At 41.8% G+C, this 19,131-nt stretch overlaps 1 protein-coding gene across 2 annotated transcripts in view; it reads right to left on the minus strand.

The window, feature by feature from the left end:
* The window catches only part of Polr3D (RNA polymerase III subunit C53), a 96,991-nt gene extending 87,567 nt beyond the window's left edge, over positions 1-9,424 (minus strand). Inside the window, exons 1-2 of one of the 2 annotated variants that reach the window (XM_070100182.1) lie at positions 9,184-9,424; positions 2,235-2,503 (exon numbers count right to left, since the gene is read on the minus strand). In XM_070100182.1, coding sequence (XP_069956283.1) covers positions 2,235-2,503 — 269 coding nt within the window. In that variant the 5' untranslated portion in view covers positions 9,184-9,424. The remainder of the gene's footprint in view (positions 1-2,234; positions 2,504-9,183) is intronic. The other variant, XM_070100183.1, reaches the window with a different exon arrangement.
* Between the last annotated feature and the right edge of the window lie 9,707 nt (positions 9,425-19,131).

Here is a 19,131-nt window from a genome sequence, read left to right on the forward strand (position 1 = left end):
GCATATTTTTGTTTAACACTTCGTAAAATTAATTTAACATGGTTGCGGAAGGGGAAAAAATTTTGTGTGTGTGGTCGCCCGTGGGGCAGGATGGGCTGTGGGTTACATCATTAAGTCAACGGGGGAGACCTACTGCCATCCCCAGCCAGCATCAGCCACCCCAACCACCCTTCCAACCTTCAGTTTGGTTCATACGTGTGTTGGACGAACCTGTGCCAGTAGCTCGCTGTGTTTGCTTAGATACATAATAACTGCCATATCTTAAATCTGCCAAGCAATCATGGCACCCAGTAGGCATACCAGTGTTGCTGAAAGTTGCAAGAAAAGGTTTAAGCATTTAAGTCTTAGAATTAATGAAGAAAATAGAGATACTAGACAAGAGATAGCCTGTAGCCATGAAACGTCATTCTGTACACAAAGAGAATGAGGTAAATATGAGTTTGTGTGGTGACTGACTGATTGCCTTACTAACTGACTTGACTGACTGATTTACTGAATGACCTGACTTACTGAATGACTTGACTTACTTACTGAATGACTTGACTGGCTTACTGAATGACTTGACTGACTTACTGAAAGACTTGACTGACTTATTGAATGACTTGACTGACTTACTGACTTGACTAAATGACTTACTGACTTTACTGACTGACTTACTGACTGCCTTGACTGACTGAATGACTTGACTGACTTACTGAATGACCTGACTGACTTACTGAATGACTTGACTGACTTACTGACTTGACTGACTGAATGACTTGGCTGACTTACTGAATGACTTGACTGAATGACTTACTGACTTGAATGAATGACTTGACTAACTGACTGACTTACTGAATGACTTAGACTTTTTCAGTGAAGAGAACCCTGAAACAGTGTCTAGAGTAGCTGATGCCTTACTGTCAACTGTATAATGTACTGTAGGGTAAAATAGAACAGTAATCCCTTACAGAATTTATGTACACTCCAGTACAACCATCGACTTCAGTACCATTACGTTTACCATCCACCTTAGCCCAGTAGGGCCACAGCACAACTCTCCACTCTCTTCACAATCATCTACAAACACCAGCACCCACAATTTAAGGTAAGAAATACTATTTTTTCTTCTGCATTTGTAATCTCATCACGACAATGAACTACAATTACATATTCACTTTTATTTTTGTAAGATCTGTTGGTCTAAAAAAAGTTGTTTGGCTTTTTTGGGTGCTCCCAGGAACCTAACCCTATTTTTCCCATAAGTTCTTCAGCTTGTCTAACGTGGTTTTGCCTAACAAGGCGTTTTCAGGAACGTAACTACTGTGTTAAATGATGGTCTACTCTATTTCTAAATGTTTATACGGTAGTGTACTGTATATTGTAATAAACAGAATAGACGAAATCAGCTCTAGTATACATTATTTAGGTATGCAAACTGGTCAGAGAGCCCATCGTAAGTCTGAGTCGTCAGTAAATGAGTATGTCACTAAGTGAGGAGAGGCTGTATAGGTGTGTATACGTTTATGCGAATGTGCATGTGTAGTGTGGCCTAAGTGTTGAATATTTCAAGCTCTGTTCCCAAACAAGATATAGATGGTATTATCTATGCTGAATGTGAGGTTGTTGGTCCAGGTGGATGAGGGAAATAAGATCTGCCCTTGAAAAGAAAAATGTGCTGTCACGTGTCAATAGAATTAGTTAAGTTTCTGAGAGGCATTAGAAAGGTTACTGAAATAAGTGAGAAATATTAGAGGACCCAGGATGCTGCCCTATGTTGGTTGGTTGAGTAGGTGAAGCACTGTCATCAATGGTCACATGCAGGTGTTGTCACTGAAGTATGACTTTAAGCAAGTGAAAGCATGGCCTCTGACCCCATAATGTTTTAATTTGACTTGTTGTGTTGGATACTCTAATATTCATTGTAAACAGCAATTCACCCTTTACAAAACTTGAGTCACTTTACAATATTCTCCTTCAACATCCAACTAGCTTTAAATATTTCAATAATATACAAATTTTGAAAGATATTGTATCCTCAGTTATATAGCTTTCCTCTACTCATAACATAAATGTAAAATCAATAACCATGTATGCCTTTTAGATAATAACTGATAAATTGCCCATTAAAATAATTTTTTGGCCGAAGATGCATGTAAAACTAATACTGTAATGAAAGCCTTGGCATGTTAAAGCCTTTCTACAAACCTTTATTGATGCAGGAAAATTAAATATGCTTGATAAAATTCACTTACATCACACTTTCAGTTTTCCCTCTTCTAACAGGAATATTTGGTGAAAATGTTTTGCGAGTTCTAGTCATAAGGCTAGGTTTCACAGGAATTGCAGACGATGATGCCGACAAAGTCAGGTCACGTGGTCCACGAAAAGATGGCAACCGAGCAGACATACTGGTGTTTGATCCAGAAGAAGTACTAGAACCAATAACTTTCATTCCACTGCCTTGGATTATACCCCGTCCTTTTAAAAATGGATTCATCACGTCTCCATTCTGCTCTGCCATCTGCCAGGAAAACAACACATAGTCATTACTGCTTGCAGCATTTTTTTGCATACTGTATTCATCTTTGGGAAACAATATATCTTAATAAATTCCTTACAGGGGTAAAAAAGCAGATAAATTAAGCAATGTAGAAGAACATTTTATAGTACAGTAGGGCCCCACTTATACAGCAGGTTAGGTTCCAGACCACTGCCGCAAAGGAGACATCGCCGGAAAGCAGAACGCCATTTTTTCCACTTGTAAATGCATATAAATGCCAGATAACAAGTTTACACTAACATAAATAAGTTAGCAATAGAACTAGGCATTAAAAACAATAAAAAGTAAAATACACACACAGTACACTCATTATTTACCTCAAAATACTTGTAGTCTTAATGTAGGGCAAAAGGTGAGTAGTATTTATTGTAAGAAGTCAGATGTGGGTAGGTATGGTAGCCCTCCTGGCCACCCCACCCACACATAATATACTATGAGGCTTAAAGCACCCTAGAGTGATAAAATGCATATACAGTACACTCATTACTTACCTTAAAATATTTGTAGTCTTAATGGTCTTAATGTAGGGTGAGCGGTGAAAAGTATATATTTGTAGAAAGTCAGGTGTGGGAGGTAGGTTACTATGTAAATAAATGAACGAAGTGTCTGGTTATGGTTGATACATGTTCATACAAACACCTTACATTGTGTACAAGTTGTCTCCACAGTGTTACAGAAGAATGAATTAAGAGCAACACTTCCATTCTCATGTAACATCATTTTTAGAAGGAATGATGCTCTGACAAGTTAGTACAGAATAAATAAACAGCAACACTCCCATTCTCATGCAACACACCATTTTTAGAGTGAATGATGATATTATTATTATTATTCTTGTAATTATAATCATAATAAAAAAGAAGTGATAAACCCACAAGGGTTGTGAATAGCTATAGTGTGAAGGCATATGAAAGGAATATTTTTCTACAGTTAAGTGACTTGTATTTGACCAGAGAAAACGTAATTGTTCCAACACTCCTACAAACCGCTTGGTAAACAAATCTCATATTTACGTAAATTTTTATACTGTGGGTGTATGTATCATGTTTGTGTTATGTAGGGTGTTTATTACATAATTTTGAAAAAATTTCATAGATGGATTAATGGAAAGGTCTATATTAACCCTTTGACTGTTTTGGTCGTATATATACATCTTATGAGGTACCGTGTTTGACGTATATATACTCATAAATTCTTGCGGCTTCAAATCAAGCAGGAGAAAGCTGGTAGACCCACATGTGAGAGAATGGGTCTGTGTGGTCAGTGTGCACCATATAAAAAAAAAAATCCTGGAGCATGCAGTGCATAATGAGAAAAAAAAAACTCCGACCATTTTTTTTAATTAAAATGCCGAATTTGTGGTCTATTTTCATATAGTATTTATCGTTCTATTCTCGTTTTCTTGGTCTCATTTGACAGAAAGGAAAACATATTATAGAAATAGAGGTGATTTTGATTGGTTTTACTATAAAAAAGAGCCTGGAAATGGACCTCAAAGTAGGGAAAATGTTTGATTTTTGCCGATGTTCAAAAGTAAACAAATGATGTCATTGTCCAATAAATGTCCAACTAGCCATTCTAATACACAGTCATGAATGGGTTGACATTATTTGTACAATTATTACAATATTGCAGTAGTCTGCATAACGGTAAATCTTCTATTTTTTGTTTGAATAAAAATTGAAAGTAAGAAAGCAAGAGTAATATCAGAGGGGCCTGGAGACGTGACTGATGAACAAAGAATATAAAAAAAAATCCTGCAGAAAACAATTCATAATGAGCAAAAAATTGCGACTGTGTTTTTAGTGTAAAACAGTAACTTTGTGGTGTATTTTCTTATGTTTTTTTTATGGTAGTATTCTCGTTTTTTTTTATCTCATTTGATAGAATGGAAGATACATTACAGAAGTAGATATGATTTTGACTGGTTTCACAATGGAAAGTATATTGAACTTGAGCTCAGAGTAGTGGAAATGTTTGATTTTTGCCAATGTTCAAAAGTAAACGACGCCACCATCCAATACGTATCCAACTGGCCAGTCTAATATGCAGTCATGAATGGGTTGACATTATTAATACAATTGTTACAATAATGCAGTAGACTGCATAACAGTAAATCTTCTATTTTTTGTGTGAATAAAAATTCAAAATAAGAAGTAGGCATAATATAAGAGGGGCCTGGAGAAGTGACTAATAAGCAGAGAAAATGTTATTTTAGTGCCAAGAATGTCACATGTTTATTCTGAACCCTATTTTGAAATTGGCAACTCTTGAAATATGTGTGAAATTGGCCAAATTACCAATTTCTGACCACTTTATTGGGTTGTTGACACCTGGAGTATACCTGGAGAGGGTTTTGGGGGTCAATGCCCCTGCAGCCCGGTCTGTGACCAGGCCTCATGGTGGATCACGGCCTGATCAACCAGGCTGTTACTGCTGGCCGCACACAACTCAATCAAGAAAATAGAAGGAATACTAATAAAACAGCTATGAGTTGGATAGACTGGCCAAAAATAGAGGGTAAGGTGGGTGAAATTGCCAATGCGTAAATATCGCCGTTGCGTTAAGTGTATTCTAACCTAACCACTCTGTAATCCAACAAAAAATCACTAATCTGGCACCCTACAGGTTCTGATGATGTCAGATCAGTGATGGTCAACCTGTAATAGATACTATATAGTATCACAAAAACTCATTGCTAACAAAAGTTTTCTGGTCCCTAAGAAAGTTATCTGAAAAACACTTCATCTGACAAAACTTTTTCTACAGTTGATTCAGGTGCTTGGTACTGTAGCAGTGTACATGTAGAGCTCCGTAATAAGCCAGAGGCAGGTCTTACCTACTCTTTTTTTTTTTTTAAATTAGTAATAATAATGACAATAGTTATAATAAATAATATATGTGCAGCAGAAGTTTCTGGATATAAGAGAGTATACTTGTAATCATAATTTAGCTTTAAGGCTGCCTGAAGTGATTTGCATAATAAATAACTTTCTATAATGTAGTTTATGTATATCAATCACACTAACTGTATAATATACTGTACTCCACTTTATAGAAATAAAGTTTGTGGGTGCAGGAGGGATGAGGATTAATTGGTGGAATGAGGTACAGTGAGCGGTAAGAGAAAAAGTTAGCATATGACAGGTTTTTGCAAAGCAAAAGTGATATAAGGAAGGAGTAGTATATGGAAAGTAAATAAGAGGTAAAGAGAGTGGTAAAGAAATGTAAAAGGAGAGGAAATGAAAGTGGGTGAGATGCTGTCAACAAATTTTGCTGAGAATAAGAAAAAGTTTTGTAGTGAGATTAAAAACTGAGTAAGTCTAGAGAATGAATGGTTTTGACAGTTAGAAACAGAAGAATCGATATATTAAGTGGGGATTTGGAGGTATTGGGAAGAGAGGGGTAATATTTTGAGGAACTGTTAAACGTTGATGGAGAGGGAAGCTGTTATTTCATGCAATGGCCAGGGAGGTATAATATCTTTTTGGAGTAAGAGTTGGATGTGAGCGTGGGGAAGAGAGTAAAATAAAAGTAGATAAAGCAGCTGGGAATCATGTTAAGGCGCTTTTTAACAGTAGCTTTGAAGCAGTTGGCAGGTAAAGGATCCTTGGACTCTTCAGGCAGGGTGTTCCAAATTTTATGGCTTTTTATGAACATCAAGTTTTTAAGTCAAGTCAAGTCAAATATGGGGATATCAAAGATGTACAGGGGGATGATCAATTGTACAGCAAGTTTTTGCTGAGTTATTATTAGCTTTGGGTGATGTTCTGTAGTAGATCTACAGGCACAAATACCATATGTGAGAGGTATAGATTAATTAAAGAGTAGAAGTGTAAGTAATACTATCTGAGGTAAATAGTAATGCATTTCTGAGAGGATGCCCATTGTTTTGGGGGCCTTGTTGGTTATATGCTGGTGTGTGTGTTGAATTGTAAATTACTGTGAATCATTAATCATTGTACTGAGTTGCACATTTGTAGCTCTGTTGCCAAACATTATGTCAATTGTGTTATTAATATTAAAAGGGAGTTTATGGGTAGTCATCCAAGTAGATATGTTTGTGAGCTCCTCAAGTAACATTTAATCATTAGGATTAGTTTGCCTGAAATGCAGTGCATAATTATTGGCTTTCTTTTGTGACTATCAAAGTTTTATTACATGTGAACTATATTATTTGCACCACCTAAAAAGGACTAAAAATATGGCACTCACTGTCTGAAAATGCCTAAAGTTCCCCATCTGCCAACATCTCTACTAATATTGCTTAAAAGCACCTATTAAATCTCACATAAATTTAATATCCATGAACTGCTTATAAATTCTCATGCTTTGATTTCACCACTTAATTCAACTCCATACAATACAAACCATTAAACTAATTTAAAATAAACGTAAATTATTTGTAATTGTCCAATTTGTCAATTACAACTTGTCTCACTGAACTTGTGATTTTAATGAATTACTCAAGCTACACTGATAAACCATGGCCAAAATTATATGCTAGGTCAAGATTTAAGTAGTACATTAGCAACTATATGATTAGTTTGCTGGAAGGGCATTGCATAATAAATGGATTTCTTCTGAGCTTGCAATTGTATCAAATTAAATTTGTATTATAATTATTAAAAAAAATAAATCAACTGGAATGTAACACTACTGTAACTTGTATTTATTTCCAATGAGATTCTTTAATCGTCACCCCCAGGATGCGACCTACACCAGTCTTCAAGCTGGCACTGGACAAGCACCTAAAGTCGGTTCCTGACCAGCCGGGCTGTGGCTCGTACGTTGGCTTGCGTGCAGCCAGCAGCAACAGCCTGGTTGATCAGGCTCTGATCCACCAGGAGGCCTGGTCACAGACCGGGCCGCGGGGGCGTTGATCCCCGGAACTCTCTCCAGGTAAACTCCAGTGTTGGTTACCAACCAGGTTCCTGCTTATGATAGATGAACAGGGGCATCATGGCTAATGTCATATTAATGTTGGTAGAATTACTGACAATATGTTCAGTAAAAGGACACAATTGCAACTAATGCGACATTTTACTGTGGCAACGTTTCATTCTCCAAGTGCTTTGTTAAGCCATTAATGGCTTGACAAAGCTCCTGGAGAGCAAAACGTTGCCACAATAAAGTGTTGCATTAGTTGTACTTGTGCCCTTTTACTTAACATGGCTAATGTCTTGTGGATCAATTGGCAACATGTTTGCCTCACATACTGACTGTCCATGGTTTGTTCCTGGCATGTTTCTTTTCATGGGGTCAATATGGGGGCATTTAACCCCAAAACCCTCTCTAGGTATACACCTGCTGTCCCTGTTCACCTAGCAGTACGTAGGTACCTGGATGTTAGTCGACTGGTGTAGGTTGCATCCTGGGAGACAAGACTGAAGGATGCCAGTGTCCTTGATGACACTTGAATTTCTTAGGTTATCCTGGGTGGCTAACCCTCCCTACCCTGGGTTATCCTGGGTAGCTAACCCTTCCTACCCTGGGTTATCCAGGGTGGCTAACCCTTCCTACCCTGGGTTATCCTGGGTGGTTAACCCTCCCAACCCTGGGTTATCCTGGGTAGCTAACCCTTCCTACCCTGGGTTATCCAGGGTGGCTAACCCTTCCTACCCAGGGTTATCATGGGTAGCTAACCCTTCCTACCCTGCATTATCCAGGGTAGCTAACCCTTCCTACCCCGAGTTAAAAATCCCAAATCTTATTTCAATATTTCTATTTTTCATGGGACTGATCCCAGGTCCTTCAGTGAGCTTAGGCTGCTATCAACTGAGCCACAAGCACCTAAATAAAGGTCCCCATTGTTATTAATGGGGTTTATAGAGCCAGTGACAGCCTAGCATGAGCCACTTCAAGTTGAGATTATTATTATTATTATTATAATCAAGGGGGAAGCGCTAAACCCGGAGGATTATACAGCGCCTGAGGGGGAGATGTGGAAGGCATTCAGGCTTAATTTGGGGAACTGGAGCACAGATCCAATTCCCTAAATCAAGAGCCCCTCACCAACATCAAGGAACCTTCCTTGAGGGGTTCAAGTTGAGAACCAAAATGTACCTCATGAATAAGGCTGCAGAAAGGGAAGTGATTTCTTGTATGAAAATACCTAATTTTATCTCTCCCCTACTATATCTGATTTTATTGTAAATACTTTTACATAATTAAGATACTTACCTGTTTTTAACTTTTAACTATAAGTAATAATTATCACTAAGACCCCAATAGAAATAAGTCACTCTGACTTTGTTGCATTATCTCAGGTTCTCTACACAATATGCTGCTATGTATGATAATCTATGTAACTGTATTTGTGTATATTTCAATAAAGTTACTTATGATAAGGTGGTAATAGTCACATTGCTTAACCTGCTGAAAATGATTCGCATATTATGTGCCTCATTAGAACATGCACTTGTATCAAACATATTTTGTCATAATTGCATCAAAACTGTGGCTAAAATGAACTTAGTTACTGTAAAGTCTATGTACTGTTCTTAGATATAAAGACTGAGTTTAATTTGATTTCAATTTAGCGAGTTAGCCCAAGTTAAAATTTATATAATGAACTTCTGAAAGTTAATCTTACGTAAGCTTAATTAAACAAATTTTGGATGATTAATATTAAAACTTACTTTAGTAAACCTCCTGGAGTGTGGCAGCTGCCTCACTAAGGTGCATAGATAACCTAGAATCTTATAACCAGAAACGTGTAGTTAATTATGTCCGAGTAACAGTGATGATGCTGCTTGTTGGCGTTTATAAGGTCACTAACAACTTACACCGTCCCCAGACGGTTTAAGTTGTTAGTAACCTTATATAGAGGGCTCTACCAAGGGTGTACACAGGTGGCACAGCTGGGATCCTGGAAGGATAAAGGGCTCTACCAAGGGTGTACACAGGTGGCACAGCTGGGATCCTGGAAGGATAAAGGGCTTTACCAAGGGTGTACACAGGTGGCACAGCTGGGATCCTGGAAGGATAAAGGGCTTTACCAAGGGTGTACACAGGTGGAACAGCTGGGATCCTGGAAGGATAAAGGGCTTTACCAAGGGTGTACACAGGTGGCACAGCTGGGATCCTGGAAGGATAAAGGGCTTTACCAGGGGTGTACACAGGTGGCACAGCTGGGATCCTGGAAGGATAAAGGGCTTTACCAAGGGTGCCCCTCAGGGAAGGTTCCTTGATGTTGGTGAGGGGCTCTTGATTTAGGGAATTGGATCTGTGCTCCAGTTCCCCGAATTAAGCCTGAATGCCTTCCACATCCCTCCCAGGCGCTGTATAATCCTACGGGTTTAGCGCTTCCCCTTGATTATAATAATAATAATTTACCAAGGGTGTACACAGGTGGCACAGCTGGGATCCTGGAAGGATAAAGGGCTTTACCAAGGGTGTACACAGGTGGCACAGCTGGGATCCTGGAAGGATAAAGGGCTCTACCAAGGGTGTACACAGGTGGCACAGCTGGGATCCTGGAAGGATAAAGGGCTCTACCAAGGGTGTACACAGGTGGCACAGCTGGGATCCTGGAAGGATAAAGGGCTTTACCAAGGGTGTACACAGGTGGCACAGCTGGGATCCTGGAAGGATAAAGGGCTTTACCAAGGGTGTACACAGGTGGAACAGCTGGGATCCTGGAAGGATAAAGGGCTTTACCAAGGGTGTACACAGGTGGCACAGCTGGGATCCTGGAAGGATAAAGGGCTTTACCAGGGGTGTACACAGGTGGCACAGCTGGGATCCTGGAAGGATAAAGGGCTTTACCAAGGGTGCCCCTCAGGGAAGGTTCCTTGATGTTGGTGAGGGGCTCTTGATTTAGGGAATTGGATCTGTGCTCCAGTTCCCCGAATTAAGCCTGAATGCCTTCCACATCCCTCCCAGGCGCTGTATAATCCTACGGGTTTAGCGCTTCCCCTTGATTATAATAATAATAATTTACCAAGGGTGTACACAGGTGGCACAGCTGGGATCCTGGAAGGATAAAGGGCTTTACCAAGGGTGTACACAGGTGGCACAGCTGGGATCCTGGAAGGATAAAGGGCTCTACCAAGGGTGTACACAGGTGGCACAGCTGGGATCCTGGAAGGATAAAGGGCTCTACCAAGGGTGTACACAGGTGGCATAGCTGGGATCTTGGAAAGATAAAGGGCTCTACAAAGGGTGTACACAGGTGGCATAGTTGGGATCCTGGAAGGATAAAGGGCTCTACCAAGGGTGTACACAGGTGGCATAGCTGGGAACCTGGTAGGATAGAGGGCTCTACCAAGGGTGTACACAGGTGGCATAGCTAGGATCCTGGAAGGATAAAGGGCTCTTCCAAGGATGTACATAGGGGGTATAGCTGGGACCCTGGTAGGATAGAGGGCTCTACCAAGGGTGTACACAGGTGGCATTAGCTGGGATCCTGGTAGGATAGAGGGCTCTACCAAGGGTGTAAACAGGTGGCATAGCTGGGATCCTGGTAGGATAGAGGGCTCTTCCAAGGGTGTACACAGGTGGCACAGCTGGGATTCTGGTAGGATAGAGGGCTCTACAAAGGATGTACACAACATCTTGCTCCTGGGGGATTTCAACTTAAGGCACCTAAAATGGAGGAATATAGCAAATAATATTGTTGCAGTAATAACACCAGGAGGCAGCTCTGATGAAAACTCACACTCACACGAGCTTTTAAATCTCTGCACAAAATTCAATTTAAACCAGCAAATAATAGAACCTACTAGACTGGAGAATACACTAGACCTCATCTTCACTAACAATGATGATCTGATAAGAAATGTCACCATATCAAAAACAATATACTCAGATCACAACATAATTGAGGTTCAGACATGTATGCGTGGAGCCCCAGACCGACAAAATGAGACTAGTCACGAGGGAGCATTCACCAAATTCAACTTCAATAACAAAAACATAAAGTGGGACCAAGTAAACCAAGTCCTAACCGATATAAGCTGGGAAGATACACTAAGCAACACAGACCCCAACTTATGCCTAGAACAGATTAACTCGGTGGCACTCGATGTATGCACAAGGCTTATTCCTCTAAGAAAAAGGAGGAGTAGATGTAAAATAGAAAGAGACAGGCGCTCCCTTTACAGGCGACGGAAAAGAATAACAGAGCGGCTAAAAGATGTCAATATATCTGAAATGCGTAGGGAGACACTGGTCAGAGAAATAGCAAGCATCGAACTTAAGCTAAAAGAATCCTTTAGGAGTCAGGAATCGCGGGAAGAACTAAAAGCCATAAATGAAATCGAAAGAAACCCAAAGTATTTCTTCTCCTATGCCAAATCAAAATCGAGAACAACGTCCAGTATTGGGCCCCTACTTAAACAAGATGGGTCCTACACAGATGACAGCAAGGAAATGAGTGAGCTACTCAAGTCCCAATATGACTCAGTTTTTAGCAAGCCGCTAACCAGACTGAGAGTCGAAGATCAAAATGAATTTTTTATGAGAGAGCCACAAAATTTGATTAACACAAGCCTATCCGATGTTATCCTGACGCCAAATGACTTCGAACAGGCGATAAATGACATGCCCATGCACTCTGCCCCAGGGCCAGACTCATGGAACTCTGTGTTCATCAAGAACTGCAAGAAGCCCCTATCACGAGCCTTTTCCATCCTATGGAGAGGGAGCATGGACACGGGGGTCGTCCCTCAGTTACTAAAAACAACAGACATAGCCCCACTCCACAAAGGGGGCAGTAAAGCAACAGCAAAGAACTACAGACCAATAGCACTAACATCCCATATCATAAAAATCTTTGAAAGGGTCCTAAGAAGCAAGATCACCACCCATCTAGAAACCCATCAGTTACACAACCCAGGGCAACATGGGTTTAGAACAGGTCGCTCCTGTCTGTCTCAACTACTGGATCACTACGACAAGGTCCTAAATGCACTAGAAGACAAAAAGAATGCAGATGTAATATATACAGACTTTGCAAAAGCCTTCGACAAGTGTGACCATGGCGTAATAGCGCACAAAATGCGCGCTAAAGGAATAACAGGAAAAGTCGGTCGATGGATCTATAATTTCCTCACTAACAGAACACAGAGAGTAGTCGTCAACAGAGTAAAGTCCGAGGCAGCTACGGTGAAAAGCTCTGTTCCACAAGGCACAGTACTAGCTCCCATCTTGTTCCTCATCCTCATATCCGACATAGACAAGGATGTCAGCCACAGCACCGTGTCTTCCTTTGCAGATGACACCCGAATCTGCATGACAGTGTCTTCCATTGCAGACACTGCAAAGCTCCAGGCGGACATCAACCAAATCTTTCAGTGGGCTGCAGAAAACAATATGAAGTTCAACGATGAGAAATTTCAATTACTCAGATATGGTAAACACGAGGAAATTAAATCTTCATCAGAGTACAAAACAAATTCTGGCCACAAAATAGAGCGAAACACCAACGTCAAAGACCTGGGAGTGATCATGTCGGAGGATCTCACCTTCAAGGACCATAACATTGTATCAATCGCATCTGCTAGAAAAATGACAGGATGGATAATGAGAACCTTCAAAACTAGGGAGGTCAAGCCCATGATGACACTCTTCAGGTCACTTGTTCTATCTAGGCTGGAATATTGCTGCACACTAACAGCACCTTTCAAGGCAGGTGAAATTGCCGACCTAGAAAATGTACAGAGAACTTTCACGGCGCGCATAACGGAGATAAAACACCTCAATTATTGGGAGCGCTTGAGGTTCCTAAACCTGTATTCCCTGGAATGCAGGCAGGAGAGATACATGATTATATACACCTGGAAAATCCTAGAGGGACTAGTACCGAACTTGCACACGAAAATCACTCACTACGAAAGCAAAAGACTTGGCAGACGATGCACCATCCCCCCAATGAAAAGCAGGGGTGTCACTAGCACGTTAAGAGACCATACAATAAGTGTCAGGGGCCCGAGACTGTTCAACTGCCTCCCAGCATACATACCTGGAGTTACCTGGAGAGAGTTTCGGGGGTCAACGCCCCCGCGGTCTGTGACCAGGCCTCCTGGTGGATCAGCGCCTGATCAACCAGGCTGTTGCTGCTGGCTGCACGCAAACCAACGTACGAGCCACAGCCCGGCTGATCAGGAACTGACTTTAGGTGCTTGTCCAGTGCCAGCTTGAAGACTGCCAGGGGTCTGTTGGTAATCCCCCTTATGTGTGCTGGGAGGCAGTTGAACAGTCTCGGGCCCCTGACACTTATTGTATGGTCTCTTAACGTGCTAGTGACACCCCTGCTTTTCATAAGGGGGATTACCAATAGACCCCTGGCAGTCTTCAAGCTGGCACTGGACAAGCACCTAAAGTCGGTTCCGGATCAGCCGGGCTGTAGCTCGTACGTTGGTTTGCGTGCAGCCAGCAGTAACAGCCTGGTTGATCAGGCTCTGATCCACCAGGAGGCCTGGTCACAGACCGGGCCGCGGGGGCGTTGACCCCCGGAACTCTCTCCAGGTAAACTCCAGGTAGTGTGTCTTGTAAGACTGTAGTGTGTCTTGTAAGACTTCAGTGTGTCTTGTAAGACTGTAGTGTGTCTTGTAAGACTGTAGTGTGTCTTGTAAAACTGTAGTGTGTCTTGTAAGACTAGACTGTGTCTTGTAAGACTGTAGTGTGTCTTTTAAGACTGTAGTGTGTCTTGTAAGACTGTAGTGTGCTTTGTAAGACTAGACTGTGTCTTGCAAGGCTGTAGTGTGCCTTGTAAGACTGTAGTTTGTGTTGTAAGACTGTAGTGTGTCTTGTAAGACTGTAGTTTGTCTTGTAAGACTGTAGTGTGTCTTGTAATACTGTAGTGTGTCTTTTAAGACTGTAGTGTGTCTTGTAAGACTGTAGTGTGTCTTGTAAGACTGTAGTGTGTCTTGTAAGACTGTAGTGTGTCTTTTAAGACTGTAGTGTGTCTTGTAAGACTATAGTGTGTCTTGTAAGACTTCAGTGTGTCTTGTAAGACTGTAGTGTGTCTTGTAAGACTGTAGTGTGTCTTGTAAGACTGTAGAGTGTCTTGTAAAACTGTGGAGTGTTTTGTAAGACTAGACTGTGTCTTGTAAGACTGTAGTGTGTCTTTTAAGACTGTAGTGTGTCTTGTAAGACTGTAGTGTGCTTTGTAAGACTAGACTGTGTCTTGCAAGGCTGTAGTGTGCCTTGTAAGACTGTAGCATGTCTTGTAAGACTGTAGTGTGTCTTGTAAGACTGTAGTGTGTCTTGTAAGACTACAGTCAGTCTTGTAAGACTGTAGTGTGTCTTGTAAGACTGTAGTGTGTCTTGTAAGACTACAGTGTCTTGTAAGACTGTAGTGTGTCTTGTAAGACTGTAGTGTGTATTGTAAGACTGTAGTGTGTCTTGTAAGACTGTAGTGTTTACCTGGAGTTTACCTGGAGAGAGTTCCGGCGGTGAACGCCCCCGCGGCCCGGTCTGTGACCAGGCCTCCTGGTGGATCAGAGCCTGATCAACCAGGCTGTTGCTGCTGGCTGCACGCAAACCAACGTACGAGCCACAGCCCGGCTGATCAGGAACCGACTTTAGGTGCTTGTCCAGTGCCAGCTTGAGGACTGCCAGGGGTCTGTTGGTAATCCCCCTTATGTATGCTGGGAGGCAGTTGAACAGTCTCGGACCCCTGACACTTATTGTATGGTCTCTTAACGTGCTAGTGACACCCCTGCTTTTCATTGGGGGGATGTTGCATCGTCTGCCAAGTCTTTTGCTTTCGTAGTGAGTGATTTTCGTGTGCAAGTTCGGTACTAGTCCCTCTAGGATTTTCCAGGTGTATATAATCATGTATCTCTCCCGCCTGCATTCCAGGGAATACAGGTTTAGGAACCTCAAGCGCTCCCAGTAATTGAGGTGTTTTATCTCCGTTATGCGCGCCATGAAGGTTCTCTGTACATTTTCTAGGTCAGCAATTTCACCTGCCTTGAAAGGTGCTGTTAGTGTGCAGCAATATTCCAGCCTAGATAGAACAAGTGACCTGAAGAGTGTCATCATGGGCTTGGCCTCCCTAGTTTTGAAGGTTCTCATTATCCATCCTGTCATTTTTCTAGCAGATGCGATTGATACAATGTTATGGTCCTTGAAGGTGAGATCCTCTGACATGATCACTCCCAGGTCTTTGACGTTGGTGTTTCGCTCTATTTTGTGGCCAGAATTTGTTTTGTACTCTGATGAAGATTTAATTTCCTCGTGTTTACCATATCTGAGTAATTGAAATTTCTCATCGTTGAACTTCATATTGTTTTCTGCAGCCCACTGAAAGATTCGGTTGATGTCCGCCTGGAGCCTTGCAGTGTCTGCAATGGAAGACACTGTCATGCAGATTCGGGTGTCATCTGCAAAGGAAGACACGGTGCTGTGGCTGACATCCTTGTCTATGTCGGATATGAGGATGAGGAACAAGATGGGAGCTAGTACTGTGCCTTGTGGAACAGAGCTTTTCACCGTAGCTGCCTCGGACTTTACTCTGTTGACGACTACTCTCTGTGTTCTGTTAGTGAGGAAATTATAGATCCATCGACCGACTTTTCCTGTTATTCCTTTAGCACGCATTTTGTGCGCTATTACGCCATGGTCACACTTGTCGAAGGCTTTTGCAAAGTCTGTATATATTACATCTGCATTCTTTTTATCTTCTAGTGCATTTAGGACCTTGTCGTAGTGATCCAATAGTTGAGACAGACAGGAGCGACCTGTTCTAAACCCATGTTGCCCTGGGTTGTGTAACTGATGGGTTTCTAGATGGGTGGTGATCTTGCTTCTTAGGACCCTTTCAAAGATTTTTATGATATGGGATGTTGTGCTATCGGTCTGTAGTTCTTTGCTGTTACTTTACTGCTCCCTTTGTGGAGTGGGGCTATGACTGTTGTTTTTAGTAACTGTGGGACGACCCCCGTGTCCATGCTCCCTCTCCATAGGATGGAAAAGGCTCGTGATAGGGGCTTCTTGCAGTTCTTGATGAACACGGAGTTCCATGAGTCTGGCCCTGGGGCAGAGTGCATGGGCATGTCATTTATCGCTTGTTCGAAGTCATTTGGCGCCAGGATAACATTGGATAGGCTTGTGTTAACCAAATTTTGTGGCTCTCTCATAAAAAATTCATTTTGATCTTCGACTCTCAGTCTGGTTAGCGGCTTGCTAAAAACTGAGTCATATTGGGACTTGAGTAGCTCACTCATTTCCTTGCTGTCATCTATGTAGGACCCATCTTGTTTAAGTAGGGGCCCAATACTGGATGTTGCTCTCGACTTTGATTTGGCATAGGAGAAGAAATACTTTGGGTTTCTTTCGATTTCATTTATGGCTTTTAGTTCTTCCCGCGATTCCTGACTCCTATAAGATTCCTTTAGCTTGAGTTTGATGCTTGCTATTTCTCTGACCAGTGTCTCCCTACGCATTTCAGATATATTGACCTCTTTTAGCCGCTCTGTTATTCTTTTCCGTCGCCTGTAAAGGGAGCGCCTGTCTCTTTCTATTTTACATCTACTCCTTTTTCTTAGAGGAATAAGCCTTGTGCATACATCGAGTGCCACCAAGTTAATCTGTTCTAGGCATATGTTGGGGTCTGTGTTGCTTAGTATATCTTCCCAGCTTATATCGGTTAGGACTTGGTTTACTTGGTCCCACTTTATGTTTTTGTTATTGAAGTTGAATTTGGTGAATGCTCCCTCGTGACTAGTCTCATTATGTCGGTCTGGGGCTCCATGCATACATGTCTGAACCTCAATTATGTTGTGATCTGAGTATATTGTTTTTGATATGGTGACATTTCTTATCAGCTCATCATTGTTAGTGAAGATGAGGTCTAGTGTATTCTCCAGTCTAGTAGGTTCTATTATTTGCTGGTTTAAATTGAATTTTGTGCAGAGATTTAAAAGCTCGTGTGAGTGTGAGTTTTCATCAGAGCTGCCTCCTGGTGTTGTTATTGCAACAATATTATTTGCTATATTCCTCCATTTTAGGTGCCTTAAGTTGAAATCCCCCAGGAGCAAGATGTTGGGTGCAGGAGTTGGAAGATTTTCCAGACAGTGGTCAATTTTTAACAGCTGTTCCTGGAATTGCTGGGATGTTGCATCCGGAGGCTTGTAGACTACCACAATGACTAGGTTTTGGTTCTCGACCTTTACTGCTAAAACTTCCACTACATCATTTGAGGCATTTAGCAGTTCTGTGCAAACAAGTGACTCTGCAATGTACAGGCCAACCCCCCCCCCTTTTGCCTGTTCACTCTGTCACATCTGTATAGGTTGTAACCTGGGATCCATATTTCGTTGTCCAAGTGATCCTTTATGTGGGTCTCCGTGAAAGCCACGAACATTGCCTTTGCCTCTGCAAGCAGTCCACGGATGAAAGGTATTTTGTTGTTTGTTGCTGGTTTTAGACCCCGTATATTTGCAAAGAAGAATGTCATCGGACTGGTGGTATTGTTGGTACTGGGGGGGGATTTTTTTTTCCGGTATTAGTATCTGTATCTGTTGGTTTGGAGTGGAGGCCATCAACTGTGGTTCCACTCCAGGAATGACTGGATTTGGTGTACGATTTCTGCCATTTCCTGCCAGTTTTTTTTCCTTCCTGGCACTAAAAAACCTCTCCCTCTTGAGTGGCTGTGGTTACCCAGGTTTTCCCATGGCCTGGATGTTTTGTGTCTTTTTGTACCCTTTAGATGGTGCGCCTGGCAATTTAAGTTATAACACAGTCTTTCCTGTACTGAAGAGGTACACATTTCAGGGTGAAAAAGCTTACAGGAAGGGAGTTTGCATTTTCCTGTTGTCATATGGGCATGGCATTTTCTAGGGTGGTCATAGTTGCACGTCCCGTCTGTTTTTCCAGATTTCCCATGTCTGCAGATACCAAGTGCATAGTATGTGCACAGGCTTGGTTTCCGTTTGCCTTGGGTTTCTGTGACTGTATTCCCTGTTGGTGCATGTTTCCCTGTCTTATTCCTATCCTCCCTAGCACCAACAATTGAGCTCCCACCAGTTGTTTTTGGTAATATATCCTCACTATAGCTAGTGGAGTCCTCTTGTTTGCTATTTCCTGTGGTATTTCTAGTTTGCAATATTGGTTTTATCTTATCTTTGACTACACTTGTTTCCCCACTACGGGTCCTGTCCCCTATGAGGTCATTTATATGTATTCCTTCCTGCGTATAATTCCCGACTACCTGGCCAAAATCTCCAGCTTCACCATTAATGTCTCCCAGGACAGCACCTCCAGCTTCACCATTACTGTCTCCCAGGACAGCACCTCCAGCTTCACCATTACTGTCTCCCAGGACAGCACCTCCAGCTTCACCATTACTGTCTCCCAGGACAGCACCTCCAGCTTCACCATTACTGTCTCTCAGGACAGCACTATCAGCCCCACATTTACTGACTACCAGGACATCACCTCCAGCCTTACAGTTTCTGGCTACATGGCCAGTATCAAGGGCAGTACCATCCAGCCCAGACTTTTTATGTTCCCATCTGTTGCAGAAAGCTTCCAGGTTGTCTATGAAAGCAGCTTTGATGTTATCCTCTTTTAATACCCTTATGATTTTAGTCCACAGATTTTCCTCATTTGGGCATACCCAAAAACACTTCCCTGTT

The sequence above is a fragment of the Cherax quadricarinatus genome, chromosome 71 (assembly GCF_038502225.1).
Source record: "Cherax quadricarinatus isolate ZL_2023a chromosome 71, ASM3850222v1, whole genome shotgun sequence".
NCBI lineage: Eukaryota > Metazoa > Arthropoda > Malacostraca > Decapoda > Parastacidae > Cherax > Cherax quadricarinatus.